Genomic DNA, 19,393 nt, shown 5'->3' on the forward strand with positions numbered 1-19,393 from the left:
TATTTCAGGAAGTCTTGACTGCGAGGATAATGAGGATTTATAGACTTAAAGATGACTTGTATTACCTTGCAAGTTCATTATCTCTCGCAGCTCCCAAGCATTCAATAAATAATTCATCATGTACTTTACTTACTCCTGAGTCAAAACGTTTAATTACTCGTAATGTTTCTTCTCAATTGAATAGTAACATTGATCTTTGGCACAAAAGATTTTGTCATACATCGGTTGATCGTTTACAGTTTTTTCCCTTTATTTCACAAAGCAAATTCACACAACACTGTCATACATGTCACATTGCCAAGAAAACTCAAGATGCCTTTCCTTCTGTTAAGAGACATACGTCCCCTCATGTTTTCATCTTGTCCACATGGACATGTGTGGTTCATATCTTACAACCACTCATGAAAGTGTTAAGTATTTTTTTGACCATTGTTAGATGATTTTTCGAGGTGTACGTAGGTGTTTTTGATGCAATTTAAATCTTATACTCTTCGAATCTAAAAAACTTTCTTTGGTTTTGTTTCAACTCATTTTCAAACACAAATCCAGACCATTAGGTCAGACGATGGCTCTGAATTTTTTAACACCGAGTATAATGCCTTTTTCATATAAATTTTAAATTAACATAACATGATCTGTATACATATTAACATGGTATCAGAGCTCAAGTTCTACCATTATGTATTAAATTGTTCATAGTTAGGTCACTCATTATTCCCATAGTTGGATCATTTGTAAATTTTACGCTCCAAATGTTCATTCATGTGTACAAGAGAGGTGTGTTCGTTGTACCATATCGATTGGATAAAATTCATGTGAATTATATATATAGATTTAGATAATCCATGTTTTTTAAACTAAGAGTCGAATTATTTCTAAGTTTCAATCTCATCAAAGTACAAAATACTGAAAGAAGGAAACGATCAATTATTTATTTTATTTATTGCAGCAGTAGTTGGAACCGAGGGTATTTCTGTAAAAAGGGACTTGGTCGTGCTTACGTTGCGAAAATAGGGGTCTGGCTTATGTAAGCAAACATGTACGTGGGACATAGAAGAAAAAGTTCAATCCACCTACCACCACATCGTCCTAAATTTTAAATTTTGGATCGAAATCTCAACCGAAATTAAACAACACTCTTTAGACAAAAATGTGTGTGAGACGGTATCACGGATCGTATTTGTGAGACGGATCTTTTATTTGAGTCATCCATGAAAAAATATTATTTTTTATGCTAAGAATATTACTTTTTATTGTGAATATGGATAGGGTTGACCCGTCTCAGCAATTAAGATCCGTGAGACGGTCTCACATGAGACTCACTCAACAATTTATTTTATTTTGTGGTTAAATTTTCACCAAAATTTCCAGCAGCATATCCAAAATTTCTTTATAAAGATTTCTGTAAATTTAATTAAAATTTTAAAATACATGGACACGTACATTTTTACTATATCGCCCTTTATGCTATGCTAGATTACAATTAAATTTGCTTGGCTTGAAAAGTTGCATAAATTGAAATTTTTTTTAATACACAATTTCCAATATAGATTTTTAAGTAAAATTCAACCCAAAAATAATTTAATTAATTATTTTTTTATTTTGAAACTTTCAATCGCTACTTTTAATATTTTATTATAAGTATTATGAGCTTATCATACTTTATGATTTAAGCTTATAGTTTGGAACAAATAATAAATAATTTAATCATTGAATTAACTTAGAGTGGACTTGATTGGAGACCTGTGACGACTTACGTGCCTTTTTAAGCGAGGGAATCAGAGCAACAACAAACGAAGAGAAATCAATCACGGTGATCATGAATCCGACCAAAATAACGCCGGAGACGTGGAGAACCTTTGGATCGGCGGTCCTAACGTTTGTCTTTTTCTGGGACCTGATCCGAAGGTACTGTCCCCCGGAGCTCCGGCTGTACTTCGAGAGAAGTGGCCGCAGAATCTCTGGATTCTTTAATCCTACCATTCAAATTTCCATCCACGAATACATAGGCAGCCATATGAAATCTCACGAAGCCTATGGCATGGTTGAGGCCTATCTTAGTATCAGTTCATCCAAAGATGCTAAAAAACTCAAAGCAGAGATGGCTAAAGAGAATGAAGCTGAGCTAGTTTTAAGCATGGATGAAAATGAGAAAACTACCGATGAGTTTAATGGAGCTCAAGTGGTGTGGATTTCGGGTAAAGTTCCGAGTCCTCCACAGACAACCTCTTTTCCTTACTACCGGGAGCCGGAGAAGAGATATTACAAGCTTAAATTCCACAGACGATACAAGAAATTGATAACCGAGTCGTATTTGGAGCATGTCATGAAGACAGGAAAGGATCGTATCCAAGCAAGAAGCAGGCAGAGGAGGCTGTACACAAATGGCCATAGTAAGTCGTATTGGAGTCATATTGCGTTCGAGCATCCGGCTACGTTTGAAACTCTTGCGATGGAGCAGGAGAAAAAGGAGGAGATCATCGAGGATCTTTTGAGTTTTACCAAGAGTAGAGATTTCTATAAAAGGATCGGGAAGGCCTGGAAAAGGGGTTATTTACTGTATGGCCCGCCTGGAACTGGGAAATCAACGATGATTGCTGCGATGGCGAATTTCCTGGATTACGACGTTTACGATTTTGAGCTTACATCAGTGAAAAATAACACTGAGCTGAGAAAGCTTCTGGCGGAGACGACGAGTAGGTCTATCATAGTGATCGAAGATATAGACTGCTCGCTGGATTTAACAGGCGAAAGGAAGAAGAAAATGGAGAAATCTGGTGAAACAGATACCGAAATAACCAAGAAACCGAGTTCTCGTAGAGACAGAGAAGCTGAGAGTGGCAGCCAAGTCACCCTATCCGGGCTGCTGAACTTTATAGATGGACTGTGGTCATCCTGTGCAAGGGAGAGACTAATCGTGTTCACAACCAACCATGTAGAGAAGCTTGATCCGGCTCTCACAAGACGGGGTCGAATGGACAAGCATATCGAGTTTTCCTACTGTAAATTCGAGGGATTCAAGGTTCTTGCAAAGAATTACCTGAATCTCGAAGAGCATCCAGTGTTCGGATCCATTCAGGAGTTGATGGAGAAGGTTAAGATCACGCCGGCGGATGTCGCCGAGATTCTAATGCCAAAGTCCGCAAAGGAAGGCCCGGAGGAGTGCCTTCAAAGTCTGATTCACGCTCTCGAAGTACAGGCAAAAGAGACCAACAATGTAGCTGCCGCAGCTGCTCGAGAGAATCATGAAGAACTTGTAATAGAGTTGAATAGAATGGATTCCCAAGGATCAAGAAACTAGAAATAAGTCTGAAAATCCATCATGTTTTAATCCAATGTCCAACTATTAAGAAATTATTGAGTTATTGGCAAGTTTGGAATATCTTTTTTTGATAAATCCATATCCATTTCCTGATACAGTGTGGAAAATAAATGATATATTCTTTTTCACAGAAGGCATATGACCGATATCATATAAAAAAATTATCAAAATTTTTATTATTGTATCTGTAATAATGCGCATTACCTGTAAAGAACATGTTTGTTGTTATATATATAACTCGCATCACGTAGGAAAATTTATGTATGTATGCATGTATATAAAAAAATACACTCAAATCCCCGGCCAATTACTTCGGATACACTTGTATAAAATCTTCAATATTAATAATTTATATAATTTAATTTAATTTAATTTTATTGTTTCAGAACTATAGAAGGTATTTTCCAACAACATAGTCTCTATATATAACATAAAATCCTCATTTTACACTGTATATACAAATATATTTGGTAGCAAGTAACTAATGCGCACGTGACAACTGCAAATAAATCTAACTTCAAACATGTAAGATTATCATACTCAAAAGCTCCAATGTTACACTTTCATGCATGCTTACAAGACTTACTCATTCGCTCCAGTGGGTCACATTGTTCCTTATTCTGCTAGCCAAAATTTACAACAAGCAAACATAAAAATGAGATAAAAGCCATTAATACCATATATCGACCTTGAAGCACATCTCCTTTCGAACGAGGGGGAGAAGTGGAACCTGGAGACTCCACGATTTCCTTGGCACAAGTGTATTCGCAACGACTTGGGCGAACAATCCTGTAAACCCCGCTATTAGTCAGGAGATAGACGTCCTTATTATTATCTTCCCCGAACGAAAAGATGTAACTCAGAGCAAGAATTGGACTGTTTGGAGCAAAACTGCAGCTCATAGGAGAGTCATTGGCACAAGTGAAAGAGATCTTGCTGCTGCTGAAGTTTCCACTGTTTATCGGATTTTCAAATCCTGTCCATATAGAACTTGCATACAGATCTGCATATAAATACCTGCAAAGAAAACATAGTGAAAAGGATGTGCCTCGCATAGTATACATGACTTTGTGACATTTGCTGTAATACTACTACATGTGGAGTGATTCATCGGGACTTAATTGTATATAGCAGAGTATGTAACAGAGGATCTTGTGGGCGGTTGCAATCGAACCTTCCGTTGATACATGGATCAGTCATGGACCGATAAAAATAGCCCCCTGTTATTGATGCTGAGCCTTGGTTTGAGTTGACTTCAGAGTGATTATATCCCATAACAGGAAATATTGGTGTTATTGCATCGGCTGAAGTATTCCCAACCGGCGACTGGGGGGCTACACCGGTGAAAGGGCCTTCATAGTTGCGCCACCCATAGTTTCCATCCTTGGTGATCAAATCAACCTCTTCATATAGATCCTATTGCATGATTAATAACATTTAAACCCCTATGCCATTCCCAAAAGATAAATAGTAAATGAGCTACCATGAAATTTAAAATTTTCGAAGGAAACCATGCAATATACCTGCCCTACATCTGCACATACAAAATAAGAAGGCCTTGAGGAATCAAAACTGCAGCGCCAAGGATTTCGAAGTCCTAAAGCCCATATTTCTTTTTCGAGTTCTTTATCTTCGACAAACGGGTTGTCATTTGGGATTGCATAGTTTCCCCACAAACCAAGCTGATTAACAACATCTGCACCTGAAAATCAGAGGATGAGATAAAATAATTTGATGATAAATATTATATTCAAATTTCTACTAGAACAACTTCTGATTAAGTATCGCCAAATGATAAAAGCTTCCATCATGCTATAGATTGAGATTCTAAATCCACTTTGAACTAAAAAGATATAGCATATGAGCAGTCACAAAAATGAAAAAATTATAATATCGCATGGCGTATGAAATAGTAACTCACTTGGTATGTTATCAACATCGAACCTCAATATCTTTCCAAGCAAAGATTTCTTGTTTTGTGCAAAATTAAGTGGATCTCCAATACCCCCTCCATCTCCCATCATGAAGTACAAATATCCATCTTTAGGTCCAAAAAGAATTTGTCCCCCATGGTGTGAAGTAAAAGGAAGTCCCATAGTGAAAATCCTTCTGATTTCCAAAGGGCTGGCACTTTTTGCCTGATAAAAAAAAACAAAATTTCTTAATAAAAATTCAAAATAAAAATGTGTACATGTAAAGAATCTCGAGTTAAGATTCGTACCGAGGATGGCTGAGATGCGGTACCGTTAACGGAATACTCAGCAATAACACTCTGATACTGGCAAGGCTGCGCTCCACTGTCGCCCACTAGTTTTGAAGGATCACAATTCACATCCGAGTTACATGCACATCTTCCTGCACATTTCGTATTCGTTGACTTATCACAGTTAAACGAGGCAAAGAGACGCCCGTTTTCTACAAACTTTGGATGAAATGCTAGACCAAGCATTCCTAACTGTGTATCAAAATGAACTTCATCAGTCAAGTCGAGAAACGGAGATTCTTGATTGATTTGTATCGTTTCACCCGAGCCCTGTTGAGGTATTGTCGCTAACCAGATCTTGCCTTGCTGGTTCGAGAAAAAGGCACGATTTGAGCCATCAGGATGAGCAACCATGTTTAGGTAAGATTCATTTGCAATTTTTTCTAGGCACATACCATTGGGAGGCGTGGGAGTTTCTACACTGGTCAAATTGACTGGTTTGCCATCAAAACATACCGAATTATCATCAGATGATCCACCAAATGCATCACAAAAATCAGTTTGCGATTGCCAGTTATCAGTCAGCTTTGTAATGTTTGAGCTGGTCGGTGCTCCAACTCGACCTTGTAGTCCAGTTGCGAAGGGTGAATCAAACATGGATATGTTTTGACAAGTATTCCATACTTGTGAACAAAAGTTGATAATTTCTTGCTTAGATTGTGGTGAATTGGGTGAGATAGTGGAGTTGCACAAAACCGGAACTTGTCTAGGGATGTCGTCGATTCTAAAGAGTTGGGCTGAAAATGGATCACACCTCTGTAAATGACAGATAGCGAACATTCAACTTACGATTCTATCATCTTCAGACTATAGCAGAAAGTATAAAACTCAATACAAATGGGTATTTTGTTAAGATATAGAATGAATAAAATTTCAGAATCTACAATTTGGTACGAAATAAAAACTCGATGAGTTCTCACCGCACAAAGGATAGATTTGAGAAGGGGAGCACATGAAGAATCTGAAATGTTCATAGATTCAAATTGCTGCTTCAACAGCAAATCTTGAGCCGAGTTGCAGCATGTGGATCCATTGTAAGGACAAAAATCCAGACTTGAGTTTGAAGTAAAGGGTGCTCCTGCAATACCATAACCATTAAGATGTAAACTTCAACACTATATCGTTCAAGATTTAATGAAACAGTTGAAACTCGGAACTAATTAAGACCTACTTGAATCAGTACATAAAGGGAGAGCAAAACAAAGATCAAGAAACTGCAGCAGCATCAAGAAGCAAATTAAAGTCAAGAAATGAATGCTTCCCATGATGCCAAACACGATTAGAATGACAACAAGAAGACCTTGTTTTAAATGGGAAAATCGATTACAGAAGATAGACAAATTCCCATTTTTTGACGGTAGAAAATGATGACTGGGCCGACCAAATCAAGATTTGTTGTCAACCCAAAAAGGATTTCTTAGTTTCAGACATATTGAAACTCAAATGCATCCAAACTGTTCAAAGTTTTTATAGTTGAAATCTATTCAAAGTAGAACAGAAGCTTAAATACATAGATTAGTCTGCTTTTCGAGAGGCAAATAGCATTCAATATACACCAAATTTCATTTATAATAAGAACACAATAAGAAAATAAATAAATAAAGTCTTTTTTAAATAAGAAAATAATTGGCCGTTTACCAACTTTTAGAGATACGATGCATCAATATATTTCTTTCTTTTTTTTGGGTCATTTTCTACGCTTACTCGGGGAATTTGACGTTCCCGATGAACACCTACACGAAAGTCAAAAGAGTTGACTTCTGACATACAATTTTACAGAAATGATTAATTAACATACGATATATATTGGTGTGGTCGAGGGAAATTACACTTGTCTGCTTACACATTAAATAAGCAATTAAAGCTTCGATAATATCATTTTATTGCTAATTATAACTTGGTTAAGAACATGTATTATCTCACTCGATCGACGATTTACAGTTGCATTACTTTGTCACACTTGCATACATATAGTTTTTATATTTTTGAAAATATATTGTTTTTACCTACAAATAAAAATACAACAACAATATAAATAACTTAAAATATATGTATGAAATAAGATATGAGAAATTTTAGATAAAAAAAATGTTAGAATCAAATTCTAATATTTTTTAATTGTGGGTTGGCCCATGCGTCATGCATGATGCCATCTAAATCAATAATACAATTGCGTTTATNCTAGTCAAAATCAATAATTAAAAGGAATGATCAAATATGAGTCGCTAATCTATATTCATAAGATAGTAAATTCGATTCATGCCTACCATGAGAATTAATATGTTTCATTAGTTGAGTCAGGTCGAAAACTCGCCTCACCCAATTGCCATGTGAGACGGTCAAAATAACGAATAATCTAGTGTAGACCTCACCTTACTCTCTGTATACTAGTGGGTTCTTGCCAAAATGTTGTCTGGACCAACTACTTTCTTAACAAAACAAGTTGAAAATCTATATTTTAATTTTCTTTGTATAATTTGTTTGGTCTGAATAAAAGGATAAATGTTTTTCATTGTGAATGGACAAATTTGCACACAAGTTGTTTATAGACGAGAACGTGTATGGGTGGTCCTGGAAAAACAGCGGGGTGCAATTCGTTAGACTGGGCCAATCAGATGGGCCTGTAAGAAAGTTGATGAAAAATTGCATGGATTTGAACCCACCAATCGTAGTGAGATAAAAGCCCAAAATACCCATAATTTTATTTTTATTTTATTTTTTAAAAAAGGAAAGAATTGGCATTATACTATCATTGATTCACATCAATTCGAACTATACATATTAATTTGTAAAGAAAACAACATAAATATTTATTTTTGAACTCACTCAGAATTAAAATCAAATTCAAAATTATCCTTGATATCTTTTATTAGCTCATAAAACGAAACGAATGGTTTTAGTGGAAACCGATGATAAATTGGAAAGAGAGAACAAATTTTTTTGGTTATCTCAAGAATAAAAATTGAATCTTTTTAGAAATATGATATAAATTTTTAGAAGTAAAATATATATGAATTTCAATCATACAAAGATGGAGAGCAGAACAAAAGATACGATGAATTTGGTTGTTTTGTTTTTGTTTTTGTTTTTATTTTTGTTTTTATTTTTATTTATTTTTATTTTTTGAACGGATGAAATTGGTTGCTTAATAATTGCATTTCCCGACTCTTGGCCCACAATTAATAAATCAGGGCCGGACGAGCAAGGTGGCACCTCGCAATCATAGTGATTCAAACGACCAAAATAACCCCTCTTTTTTTTTTTTTAAAAAAAATAATAATAATAAGATTAAGTTTTTTGTGAGACGATTTCACGAATCTTTATCTATAAAACGAATCAATTCTATCGATATTCACAATAAAAAGTAATACTTTTAGCATAAAAAATAACACTTTTTCATGGATGACCCAAATAAGATATTCGTCTCACAAAATACGATCTGTGAGACTGTCTCGCACATGTTTTTGACAAAACATAAATCCCTTGTACAATAGAAAGCACATATGATATAGGCAGCCTTCTCACCTAATACCCGTTATTAATTATTTCAAGTAGCACAGCTTAGGATGAGCCAACCTAGTGGATTTAACTCATTCAGATGATCAAAACGAATTAGTATTACGGTCAATCTACGACCCGTCACAATCCATCATTAAATAATGACAGACAGACATATGAGTCAAACATAACCAATTTAGACTGATCTATAACATCAATAAATTTCACTTATTTTCTTTGAGTTGTTTTAACTAAAATTAAAATCAGGTTAAAAAAACAATCTGGTAATTTCATTTTAAAGTTGGTGGGTGGAAAGATTTTGGTGGAAAACGATAGGAAGAGTAGTGCCACTTGGCGATCCCTTCTCCACGCAAGAACGAACGTGATTAATATAATTTCATTTTCATATCTGGGAAGCTAAGCTAATGGACGCCGTCAGCAGCAAATGGGCAGCGGTGGTGGCCAGCATTTGGATTCAGTGCAGCTGCGGTGCATCCTATGCTTTCGGAATCTACTCTCCTCTCCTCAAATCGAGTCAAGGCTACGATCAATCAACGCTCGACACCATCTCCGTCTTTAAGGACATCGGTGCCAACGTCGGAGTCCTCTCCGGGATTCTGTACTCCGCCGTCAACCGTCCTGGGCAACGGTCTCACTTCCGCGGGCCATGGATGGTCCACGCTGCCGGTGCGATACAGTGCTTCGCGGGGTACTTCTTCATATGGCTCGCCGTCACCGGAGCTATTCCCCGGCCGCAGGTTCCCTTCATGTGCCTGTTCATGTTCCTCGCCGCACATGCTCAGACGTTCTTCAACACTGCGAACGTTGTGACTGCTGTACAGAATTTTCCCAATTACAGCGGGACGATTGTCGGTATTATGAAGGTTAATTTTCTATTTTGTTTAAATTTAGCAATCTTCTGAAGTTATGATTAGCTTGGAAAGCAGATTGAAAAGAAAAAAAACCAAACTTGCACCGAAATGCTATTTACCGATATAAGCAGGAGATAACCTGAATCAAGGATCGAATAAAATGCATAAACAAACCTAAATGATGTTTTTATTTTTCATTAATTTTTGGCTTTTGAAGTCCAACCAGATAGGGAAAAAACGGGGGAAGAATAATTGAAAGATGAAAGGAATCAGATAATGATGGGTACACAATATTTTTTATTTGATGATCATCATATGTTCCAGTTGGATTAAAATGTATCAAATTTGGCTACTGTGCATGGTCAACCTGGATAATTTAATTGGGTTTGAACTCTGCATGGTGCTTAGCTTATCCATACCACGATGCCCGTTCAGATTACTTACTAACTCTATTCTATTTTACATTTCAATTGTAGATGAATGACTAAGGTGTATGGAATATTTCTGAATTTATATTAATCACTCGTGTTATTTATGCATATAATAAACATACAACGAATCACCAGTTGGATTAAAGATATGGACTGAAACGCCCACTATATTTTTAATGAGTTTTGTCCTTTGATTTTCTGAAAATCTTTTGTTCATACAATTTTGAAGCTTTCTCCGTTAAAACCTTTTAAAATTACTCGTTGGCATAAATCTTGAATTAAAAATTTCTTCTGAAAATATAAAGAACAGTAGCACTCTTTTGGGTATTTGTCATTTTCATTGGTCCAGGGGCATATGTTTTTAACTATCAAATTTGCGGCCAAGTTTTTTAAATGAACATCACTACTTAGCCACAAAACTTTTACTCCACTTGCAGATTAACATGCTAAAGAAAACGTGATGCATTTGCAATTAGTACTGCTTTTGAAGTGGTATCAACTGCAGCAAAGAGTATGCTTTTTTAACTGTGTAATCTGCCAGGTGAGTTTGTGAGTATGATTTGCTATGAAAATTCTTGTGTGTCAAAAAAATAAAGGTTGATTTGGACAATGATGAAAAGTGGGTGTCTTTTAATTAATGCATTTTTTTGTATTTGTGTTGCTCCTTTTCCCCTTCATCCTGTGTTTGAAACGGTTGCTGTAGGTTGTTGAGTATCATTGTACATGATGTTTATGTTTTTCCATGATGCATCACAGAATAATGATAAATTTTCTTGTCAGATTGAGCGTGTGATTTGATGCCGATGATACAATGGACAAAATGTTTTATTTCTGAACGTATTTCTTTCCTCACCAATAAATTGTAAATATGCTTGAGACTAGGATTGAATAACCACAAGGTGATCTATAATTCATCTTGGGTGCATTGTTTACTATTTGTACTGATGTAGAAACTTGGAATGCCTCAAAATGACCTCCTTGAACATGAAACATTTGTTAATTTTATTATCCCTATTGAATTTGATTGTTTCTCAAGCGAACCATTTTGCTTGGCAGGGTTTTCTTGGTATAAGTGGAGCGGTGCTCATACAATTCTATCAGACTTTATTTAAAGGGGAACCGAGCACTTTCTTGTTGATGCTTGCACTGTTACCAACTCTTCTTTCCCTTGTGCTTATGTGCTTTGTCAGAGTCCATCACGCACAATCTAAGGATGAGAAGGGATACTTGAATGGTTTCTCGTTGATTTCTCTGATTGTTGCAGCATATATTATGTTCTTGATTATTGTGGACATCATGTTAACTCTGTCTCAATGGATGCGCTCTTTGACCTTAGCTGTTCTCTTCATCATACTCTCCTCACCTCTTTATTTTTTGTTTAAAGCACATAAAGATGCTTCAGTACCAACTCTTTCTTCATCAACAACCCCGTTACTGAATGACCCTGAGTCTATAGAACCAGCAGAAAAACCCGCAGAAATTCAAAACACCAGAGTCCAACTTACGGTTACAACCTCTAAGGATAGTTTGAATTTTGGTGAAGAACTAAATCCAATACAAGCGATGCGAACTCTGAACTTTTGGTTATTGTTCATCGCAATGATGTGTGGGATGGGTTCGGGATTAGCAACAATAAACAATATGAGCCAAATCGGAGAGTCCCTTGGCTACACGGAAGGAGAGAGGAGTGCATTGGTTTCTTTGTGGAGCATATGGAATTTTCTGGGCCGTTTTGGTGCTGGATATGTGTCCGATATTTTCGTGCATGGAAAAGGTTGGGCAAGACCGTTGTTCATGACTCTTACTCTAGCCACCATGACTGCAGGCCACTTAATTATCGGGTCCGGTTTTCCGGGAAATTTATACATCGGTTCTGTATTAGTTGGCATTTGTTACGGTTCACAGTGGTCCCTGATGCCCACCATAACTTTTGAGATATTTGGCATTCAGCATATGGGGACTATATTCAACACCATTGCTATCGCTAGTCCTCTTGGATCATATGTACTTTCCGTGAGAATTATTGGGTACATCTACGACAGAGAAGGCTCAAGAACAGGGCAGCATATGTGCAGTGGTACTCATTGTATCATGCTTTCATTTTTCATATTGGCGTGTGTTAGTTTTTTTGGGTTTTTAGTGGCATCGTGTCTGCTTATAAAAACAAGGGGAATCTATGCTCGGATTGCACATGGGCGACGTGTAGTATGCGAGAACTAAGCTCGACGTGTTTTGTGGGAGCATGAAGGCTAGTTCTTGTTTCCATACTTTGTGATTCAAAGCCATGGCCTCTTGAACAAATTTATGATGAGTGCATAAATTTAAAAGCTGGTTCATAGCTCATTATGGTTGTTACGACCACAGGTGAGAGGATGCTTTACGATGTGGCCTAATTCAAGATGCAGATATGTTGTTCTAGTCACCATCCTAGGATTTAGAGCGTGTTTTTATCAGATTGGAGTGATAGATATCGATATTTTCTGATTTTAAATTATTATCGAAATTCGAATCCTATTCAAACCTACAACAAATGCATCCTTCCACTAACCCAATCAATGTTACTTAATTATCTCTCGATGAAGATATCCTTTTATCCGAGAGCTGAAAGCATAGAACTGCGTTTTTTAAAGATTTGAGTGATTATAATTGACTGAAATTAAACAAAGACACCTACATACATAAATGAAAGAAATTAAGAACTGAATGAGAAAGTTCAGTAGGGGGAAGGGGTAGTGTTGCAAACGACGCAAGCAAGTAGAAGTATAGCAGAAGAAGCACCATCTTCTTCAGCATTGAAACAGCTTCTCTTGAACTTGGTGCTCTTTCCTTTATTGCAATGAACATTAAATATATGTTTTGAGCGCCTATCGTCTCTTTCTTTCATCATTTCTTGCTTCCTCTCTTTCATGTCTAGGCTCTAGCTCCTCCTCTTACGATAAATTGTATGTGATAAAATCAAGAAACTATGCATGTGTGTCTGAGTGCATGCATGTCTTCTATATATACAGCCTTGTAAGCAATGAATACTGAATATCCAGTCACTTTGAGGACCATACAATGCACTTTTGTTTTTTTGTTGTTAAATTTGAAGTAGAGCAGTAAAACACGGCTTAGGTCTGTTTAGCCGGTCTGTCTCGTCATATAAAATAGAGGGATTGAGTTGACAATAGTCAGTCCGTATTCTCTCGAGATTTTTATTAATAGTGTCCTGAAAGCGTAGGCATGTGCAAAGCCATGTGAGCATGTTACACCCATAATGCGTGTTGTGTACCTTCCATCTTCATTTTTCTTCTTATGCATAATCATGTTCTTATCTCAATATTGTATTCAATTATAAAATTTTTGAAATTAATTTTAATTTGGTACAAAATGATTTGTGATATGTCTTAGATATTAATTAATTTCGAACATTCATTCTCTATTTTTGACTTCAGTAATTAAAAAAGTCACAACATATTGATATAACAAAAGAATATTTTGGTTGTAACATCGAATTTAAGTAAAAAATTACACGCACCAATTATTATGTAAGGTCGTCAATTATCTTTACAATATTAAATATAAGAAATTGTTATAATTAGTATTTGTAGGAATTGAAAGAGACGAGGGGATGGGAGATGCATGAACCCATAATTCTGGGCATGAAGGGGTCATGTCTTCACAAAATGGGGTGTTTGCGATTCTAACAACATGACATGCGCCGATGCATTAATACGACAACAAAACACAACCTAGGATCCTTTTGGGTGTGCCCTAAATTTGCTTGCTAGCTGGCTCCATCATTGGTCTTGCGTTTTTATAGCCAAAACATTGTTATCCACCAAACACGAGGTACCATTATCACATCTTAATCTCCTTAACTTATTAGCGTTGAATAAAAAATGGAGGAATTTGGTTGGCTGATGACCATTTCTTCTTGCTTCCTTATTAAATAACCTTTATTTTCTTTTTAAGTTAACCATTTTCTATATATGTAGCCAACCAAGTATACATAAGTATTTTATACGTATTGTACTAATTATGCACAACAAACTAAAGTTCATTCTATATTTTGTGCCCGAACGAACAAAAGTAACAAGGACAAATGGACGATTGCTTGCAAACTCCTGTTAAAACAGTTTTGGGTTACGAGTTTAAAATCACACTAGTCTAAATTTCCAACTACAGCAGGCAACAAGGTCATTCACTGGCAATTGCCATGCAGCTTAATACTCCCTTGGCTGCTTCCCAGTGTGCCTCGCCAACTCCATCTACAAAAAAGTGAATGACAGAACACACTTGTGGGAGAACTATGTAAACAAGAGTAGATTGCACAAATTAGATTGGGGGATTTTGATTCCATTTGAAGGAAGGATTTGAAATGATTATATATTAAGATGAAGTTGAAATACACCACAAGGATCTAAAAATAACTAATCGGGATTTAAAATCTATTGTTAAGTGGATTTACTCAAACAAAATGACGACTATTTTTTTTATGGATTTGGAATCCTTTATCTTCAAATTCATCGATCCAAATGCAGCTTAATGTGCTTAAGACTTTGAAACAAGTTGAGCAAAACTCAAATTGCTCTTTTATGCTGCTAGAGTCTAGACAATTATACACCAATAATTCCAAATATTCAAGAAATTTGACAATAGATATCCAGGGTCATTTTAATTCACATCAAATTTAGGATTATAAAATGCAATTAATATTTCATTCCTTCAAAGTATTACCAGCATAGCTTCTAGAGTTAACGCAGATAGTAACAGACAGTAGACTTCAGACATGTTGCATTCAGGCTCTGCTACCCAAATATATATTGCAGACATCATGTAATCTAACAATACCTCAAATTCATTCTTAAGATGATCAAGCTCCTTATCCAGATCATTGATAGCCTGATTATATGCTTGCATGGGGGAAGATTGGCTCGTTGTGTGGATCTACAGATATTAGCATGGCAAGCAGTCAGAGACTTTCAGTAACCTTGAAACCCAGAGAACAAGTTGCAAGATGAAAAATCTGGAAGTTGGGGATATACATAATGCATAGATAAGAATATATTTTTGTTCTTCCAATAGTTTGACATTAGTATTCAAAAGCTGGACAGCATTCCCTTCACCGAAACAATGATGACAAGCATATAAACAAATTAGATGATAAGAAACAAAAATCAAGCAAAGGTTGAAACATTAACCTCAATAACAATTATGAAAGTTGCAAAACACAATATAATAATTAATTCATCAATTAAAGAAATTCTTAGTTAAGTTGCATGTAAATATCTGAGCTTGTTAAAAATGGTCCTGCCTTAACAACAAATGCCAAGGTTTGTCAACTGGAGAGGGAGTCGCGGATATTTTATTAAAACAATACGCATATGTACAAGAACCAACACGATGACGATACTTTTCCTCAAGGGTGACCAAGTAGAATCAACTTTACGAAGACGATAACTGTGTTTATTGTTTACAAGATGTTTGCAAGAAGAAGACTACTTAGAGCTTGAATCAAGATTGAGGCACAAACCAACTTGATCCATGATGTGAAAATGACTGCTAGAACTCGTTCCTTGTAAACACAGATATCTCAAGTAAAACTATGGGGGATTGGTCGAATTGAAATTTAAAACACTGCATCCAACAGGACTGATCTACAAGTAACCATTAAATTGTAATCTAAAATCAATTCACATTAATTGGAGTAGGAAATCTGCGAATATACACCTCCCTAATGTCCTATTTACAGGGCCAGGGCAAGACTAAATAACATGATATACCGTTATTGCCTCATAATTGGGTCCAATACCAGATACCACTCATAAATCACTTCCTTCTACAATGATCACAAGAACAACGAATAGAAAACTAAACCCAAAACAATATAAGCACATACCCTGACAATGATTTTGTACTGGAGGGGATGAGGCAACTTGTAGCCAGCAAAGAGCACATTTTCATCCCTGTGCAGCTGCCTAAGTTGTATCTCGCATGAAAAACCAGGGCCTTCAAACTAGGGTTTTGAGTAAAGTTGAACAAATATTCAATTACAGAAAAGGGGCCAAATTCCATTACATGCGGAGGATGTTTCCAATGGTGTGGTCCTCTCGCTCGATGGTAAATGATGCTGCATTGATGATTTTGGTGTCCCTTTCGTACGAAACCCTTTTTAAAATTTGGAGAAAAAAAAGTCATAAAATTCAGCAAGGCAACACATAAATCAGTGTGACTATCAAGAGAAAAATGAAAGTTGTGATTCAATCAGAGGTAGACATTAGATTACTTGGAAACGCCTTCAGGAACGACAAAGCGCTCGTAACGATCAGGAGCATTCATGGTTTATTTCCCTTAGCTGCAAAAACTTCCAATGGAGCTTCACTTTTATATGATTGCTTCCACTGTTAAGGATAATTTCCAGAGCCTGGATTACCTCACGTGAATCACATGAGGAAACTATGAATTTATATAGATGTTTTAAAAAATACATGTCTCTCTAAATAATCTCATCAGATAATTTTTGTTTCAAAAGACGTCCAATTTCCCACAATCTCATAATCTAAATAAGAATAGTGTGACAAGAGTTTGACTTAAGGAAATACTTTTCCCAATTAGCACACTATTAAATAACATGAAATCACGGAATGCACCAACCCCGTGATTTAAAAATCACAAGGAACAAAAAAATCGGTTTAATAAAAACAAAACCGTAATCTCTAATAACCAGTATGTAAGCCTTAACTTTAAAGCTTATTTCATTTTTTCAGGACTTGTAATTAACTAAAATCCAAATTTACCAAACCCATTTCTCGACATCCTAATGTTTGATTTCCATATTACCACCACATCCTACATCCCAAAACAAAGGTATAAATTAGGTTGTTTAACTATAACTCAAGGTTCAGAAAGTGAATTGCTTACTTCAATTCCTCGATTCCCCTATGTTATTCTGCTCCACAATCACAAAACATGTTATTTGAACCCAACAACAATAAACTAAAATTTGGAACTTTGGGGGGGTTCCGGTAAGGGCGAACGAATTTGAGAAGAGGGATTTAATGGTTTAATCAATGTAAAAGAGTTTTTGGCAAATGGGATCTGGTTGGTTTAATGCAAGCTCAAGTTTTATACTTACACTAAAGATTTTCAGAATGAAGAAAAATGAAACAGATTCGAACATACCTTAATTTTTTGTCGAAGGTGTTGATGGTAAAGAAACTAGTACTACTATGCGTGAGAGGCTCGAGAGAGGATAGAGGACGGAGAAGAAGATTGGGCCTAATTTAGGCCAATTGGGCCAAAAAAATTATAATGGGCCTTCTGAGCTAGCTAGTCAATCACAATAAGCAAGAACCCAAATAAATTTATTAGTAAGGTAAGGCATCAAACCCAAAGAGCAGACATTAGCAGATTATCTTTGCTTCCTTCAATATTTAGCTTAAATTATGCACAAATTAAAATTATAAATCATTATATTATTATTCATACATATGCATCATCTATAATCTATCATCTCATCTAACGAACCGAACGATATCTGACTATATAATCAAATCTTAAAAAACGATCAGATGTGAAATCAATATTATATGTTGATCAATATCGACAAAGAAACATGTTTTCTGGTGGTTGAATAAAGTGTCCATATTCTCAAATGTAAACAAAAATTACAAATGAAGTAATAATAAGAGGATTTAAACATTAGAGGTACTTTCCAAAATAAAATTTGATTAAAAAAAAAATCAAACTATTATTTTAAAATTCAGAAATTAATTCACAAAAAATAAATTGATGTAGTATATTACGTAGATAAGTTTGATTATAATATACATAAATGCAAAAAAAACATTGGTCTTAAATTGAAGATATCAGAAACAAATTGGAAAAATTAAAGAAATATACATTCTCGCTAGCCTTTGATTGAATTTTACTAATATATAAAAATTATATTTCCTTTGGTAGGAAATGTTAATAATGTCCTTCATTCAATCCGCCTCTTGCAATCCCCCTACAAGAATTGACCCCACGAACAATCCTACACCCCCAACCGCGAGCGCCCCAGCGATCACCACTTGCGTCGCCACGAGAGCCACCGAGTCGTCCGGTATGACGACGACCGCCGCGACGGCCGCCACCAGCAAGGGCAGAGCCGCGGAGGCGAGGATAGAAGGAGAGGTGTCCGCCGCCTTTTCCAGTAGGCTGAGCAGTCCCAGGTCCTCCGCCTTGGACAGAAGCCCGAGCTTCTCTATGGAGGAGAGAGTGACTCCAAATTCCTCCGCTTTGGAAAGCAGGCCCGCTTTCTCTACATTGCTCAGCACCTTTCTTTTCTCGATCTTCTTGAAAACGTCTACTTCCAGTTCCTCGCTGCCCTCGTAGAATAACCCGGGCCCGTACCAATCCTTTTTCCACCCGGAATCATACTTGTTCACCTGATATCATTAAATTCGTTTATGATATATTTGTGTCGAAAAAGAAATTTGAGTTTATGAATGTGTTGAAAACTCGAAATTTGCTTTTTTCGAATCCATTTTAGAATACAAAGTCCAACCACTCGAGAAAGAGTCATCAACAAGTTAAGAGATCAAGAAGTTCTTAGAGGATAAAAAGTCAGCAGAGATTAGAATAAATACCTTTTGTTTGGAAGACATAACTAAAAATCTTGGGGCGGAATGAGGGGAGGACAAGCGTCGATTGGGCGACAATGAATTATCCAGGTAATTGGTAGTGGCATTGGCCGCCGCCGCCATCGCCATTGATCAGTACTTCTCAGAAATAAAAAAATTCAATCATTTGTGAGGACACTAAATCGTATAGCTTTGGCAAGGGAAATCTTCCAGCTAGACGAATCCCACCAATCACATTGCTGCATGCTTATCCTATCTAGCTGCTGAATATTGTGCGAAATTCCAAATTTGTCATCCGTTTTCATTTCGCATTTTAGAGCTAACTTAACTTGGATATATTACGTTATATTAAAATATAGTACCTAAAAATGTTTTCTCCCTTCAAAAAATAAGATTCAAGC

The 19,393-nt window shown here is 36.1% G+C and overlaps 5 protein-coding genes across 8 annotated transcripts; 2 read left to right on the forward strand and 3 right to left on the reverse strand.

Moving 5' to 3' along the window:
* Positions 1 to 1,731: 1,731 nt before the first annotated feature.
* On the forward strand, positions 1,732 to 3,445 carry LOC140967478 (AAA-ATPase At3g28580-like). Its single transcript, XM_073428019.1, has one exon. It carries the CDS (start codon positions 1,820 to 1,822, stop codon positions 3,299 to 3,301), a length of 1,482 nt encoding a protein of 493 aa, XP_073284120.1. The 5' UTR covers positions 1,732 to 1,819; the 3' UTR covers positions 3,302 to 3,445.
* Positions 3,446 to 3,822: 377 nt separating this feature from the next.
* LOC140967624 (HIPL1 protein-like) lies at positions 3,823 to 7,121 on the reverse strand. Its single transcript, XM_073428242.1, has 7 exons — positions 6,757 to 7,121; positions 6,506 to 6,663; positions 5,544 to 6,341; positions 5,244 to 5,460; positions 4,846 to 5,024; positions 4,497 to 4,738; positions 3,823 to 4,339 (listed from the first exon to the last, which is right to left on the reverse strand). Exons 1-7 carry the CDS (start codon positions 6,848 to 6,850, stop codon positions 3,946 to 3,948), a joined length of 2,082 nt encoding a protein of 693 aa, XP_073284343.1. The 5' UTR covers positions 6,851 to 7,121; the 3' UTR covers positions 3,823 to 3,945.
* A 2,293-nt stretch (positions 7,122 to 9,414) lies between these two features.
* LOC140967571 (protein NUCLEAR FUSION DEFECTIVE 4-like) lies at positions 9,415 to 12,623 on the forward strand. 2 transcript variants are annotated; one of them, XM_073428175.1, is made up of 2 exons: positions 9,415 to 9,967; positions 11,443 to 12,623. In XM_073428175.1, the coding sequence occupies exons 1-2, from the start codon at positions 9,509 to 9,511 to the stop codon at positions 12,604 to 12,606; spliced, it is 1,623 nt and encodes a 540-aa protein (XP_073284276.1). In that variant the 5' UTR covers positions 9,415 to 9,508; the 3' UTR covers positions 12,607 to 12,623. The 2 variants fall into 2 exon arrangements, with proteins under 2 accessions (XP_073284276.1, XP_073284277.1); XM_073428176.1 differs by lacking the exon at positions 9,415 to 9,967 and adding an exon at positions 10,024 to 10,927.
* A 1,796-nt stretch (positions 12,624 to 14,419) lies between these two features.
* On the reverse strand, positions 14,420 to 17,540 carry LOC140967557 (DNA-directed RNA polymerases II, IV and V subunit 11-like). 3 transcript variants are annotated; one of them, XM_073428159.1, is made up of 6 exons: positions 17,290 to 17,540; positions 16,655 to 16,769; positions 16,447 to 16,536; positions 16,268 to 16,346; positions 15,220 to 15,315; positions 14,420 to 14,636 (listed from the first exon to the last, which is right to left on the reverse strand). In XM_073428159.1, the coding sequence occupies exons 2-6, from the start codon at positions 16,705 to 16,707 to the stop codon at positions 14,592 to 14,594; spliced, it is 363 nt and encodes a 120-aa protein (XP_073284260.1). In that variant the 5' UTR covers positions 16,708 to 16,769; positions 17,290 to 17,540; the 3' UTR covers positions 14,420 to 14,591. The 3 variants fall into 3 exon arrangements, with proteins under 3 accessions (XP_073284260.1, XP_073284259.1, XP_073284258.1); XM_073428158.1 differs by having other exon boundaries at positions 16,655 to 16,792; XM_073428157.1 differs by lacking the exon at positions 17,290 to 17,540 and having other exon boundaries at positions 16,655 to 17,263.
* A 667-nt stretch (positions 17,541 to 18,207) lies between these two features.
* On the reverse strand, positions 18,208 to 19,168 carry LOC140967558 (uncharacterized). Its single transcript, XM_073428160.1, has 2 exons — positions 18,999 to 19,168; positions 18,208 to 18,797 (listed from the first exon to the last, which is right to left on the reverse strand). The coding sequence occupies exons 1-2, from the start codon at positions 19,119 to 19,121 to the stop codon at positions 18,354 to 18,356; spliced, it is 567 nt and encodes a 188-aa protein (XP_073284261.1). The 5' UTR covers positions 19,122 to 19,168; the 3' UTR covers positions 18,208 to 18,353.
* Between the last annotated feature and the right edge of the window lie 225 nt (positions 19,169 to 19,393).

Source organism: Primulina huaijiensis, unplaced genomic scaffold, assembly GCF_012295235.1.
Source record: "Primulina huaijiensis isolate GDHJ02 unplaced genomic scaffold, ASM1229523v2 scaffold25443, whole genome shotgun sequence".
NCBI classification, from domain to species: domain Eukaryota; kingdom Viridiplantae; phylum Streptophyta; class Magnoliopsida; order Lamiales; family Gesneriaceae; genus Primulina; species Primulina huaijiensis.

What these genes read in the sequence shown, in the direction of transcription:
- LOC140967478 (XM_073428019.1), top strand. Translation starts at nt 1,820, where the DNA reads ATGAATCCGACCAAAATAACGCCGGAGACGTGGAGAACCTTTGGATCG.
- LOC140967624 (XM_073428242.1), bottom strand. Translation starts at nt 6,850, where the DNA reads ATGGGAAGCATTCATTTCTTGACTTTAATTTGCTTCTTGATGCTGCTG. An exon ending in CCGCATCTCAGCCATCCTCG is followed by an intron (nt 5,461 to 5,543) that starts GTACGAATCTTA and finishes TTTTTTTATCAG; the next exon opens with GCAAAAAGTGCCAGCCCTTT. An exon ending in TATGTGCAGATGTAGGGCAG is followed by an intron (nt 4,739 to 4,845) that starts GTATATTGCATG and finishes ATCATGCAATAG; the next exon opens with GATCTATATGAAGAGGTTGA.
- LOC140967571 (XM_073428175.1), top strand. Translation starts at nt 9,509, where the DNA reads ATGGACGCCGTCAGCAGCAAATGGGCAGCGGTGGTGGCCAGCATTTGG. An exon ending in CGATTGTCGGTATTATGAAG is followed by an intron (nt 9,968 to 11,442) that starts GTTAATTTTCTA and finishes TTTGCTTGGCAG; the next exon opens with GGTTTTCTTGGTATAAGTGG.
- LOC140967557 (XM_073428159.1), bottom strand. Translation starts at nt 16,707, where the DNA reads ATGAATGCTCCTGATCGTTACGAGCGCTTTGTCGTTCCTGAAGGCGTT. An exon ending in GTTCCTGAAGGCGTTTCCAA is followed by an intron (nt 16,537 to 16,654) that starts GTAATCTAATGT and finishes AATTTTAAAAAG; the next exon opens with GGTTTCGTACGAAAGGGACA. An exon ending in ATCTTAAGAATGAATTTGAG is followed by an intron (nt 14,637 to 15,219) that starts GTATTGTTAGAT and finishes ACTTTTTTGTAG; the next exon opens with ATGGAGTTGGCGAGGCACAC.
- LOC140967558 (XM_073428160.1), bottom strand. Translation starts at nt 19,121, where the DNA reads ATGGCGATGGCGGCGGCGGCCAATGCCACTACCAATTACCTGGATAAT. An exon ending in TTATGTCTTCCAAACAAAAG is followed by an intron (nt 18,798 to 18,998) that starts GTATTTATTCTA and finishes TAATGATATCAG; the next exon opens with GTGAACAAGTATGATTCCGG.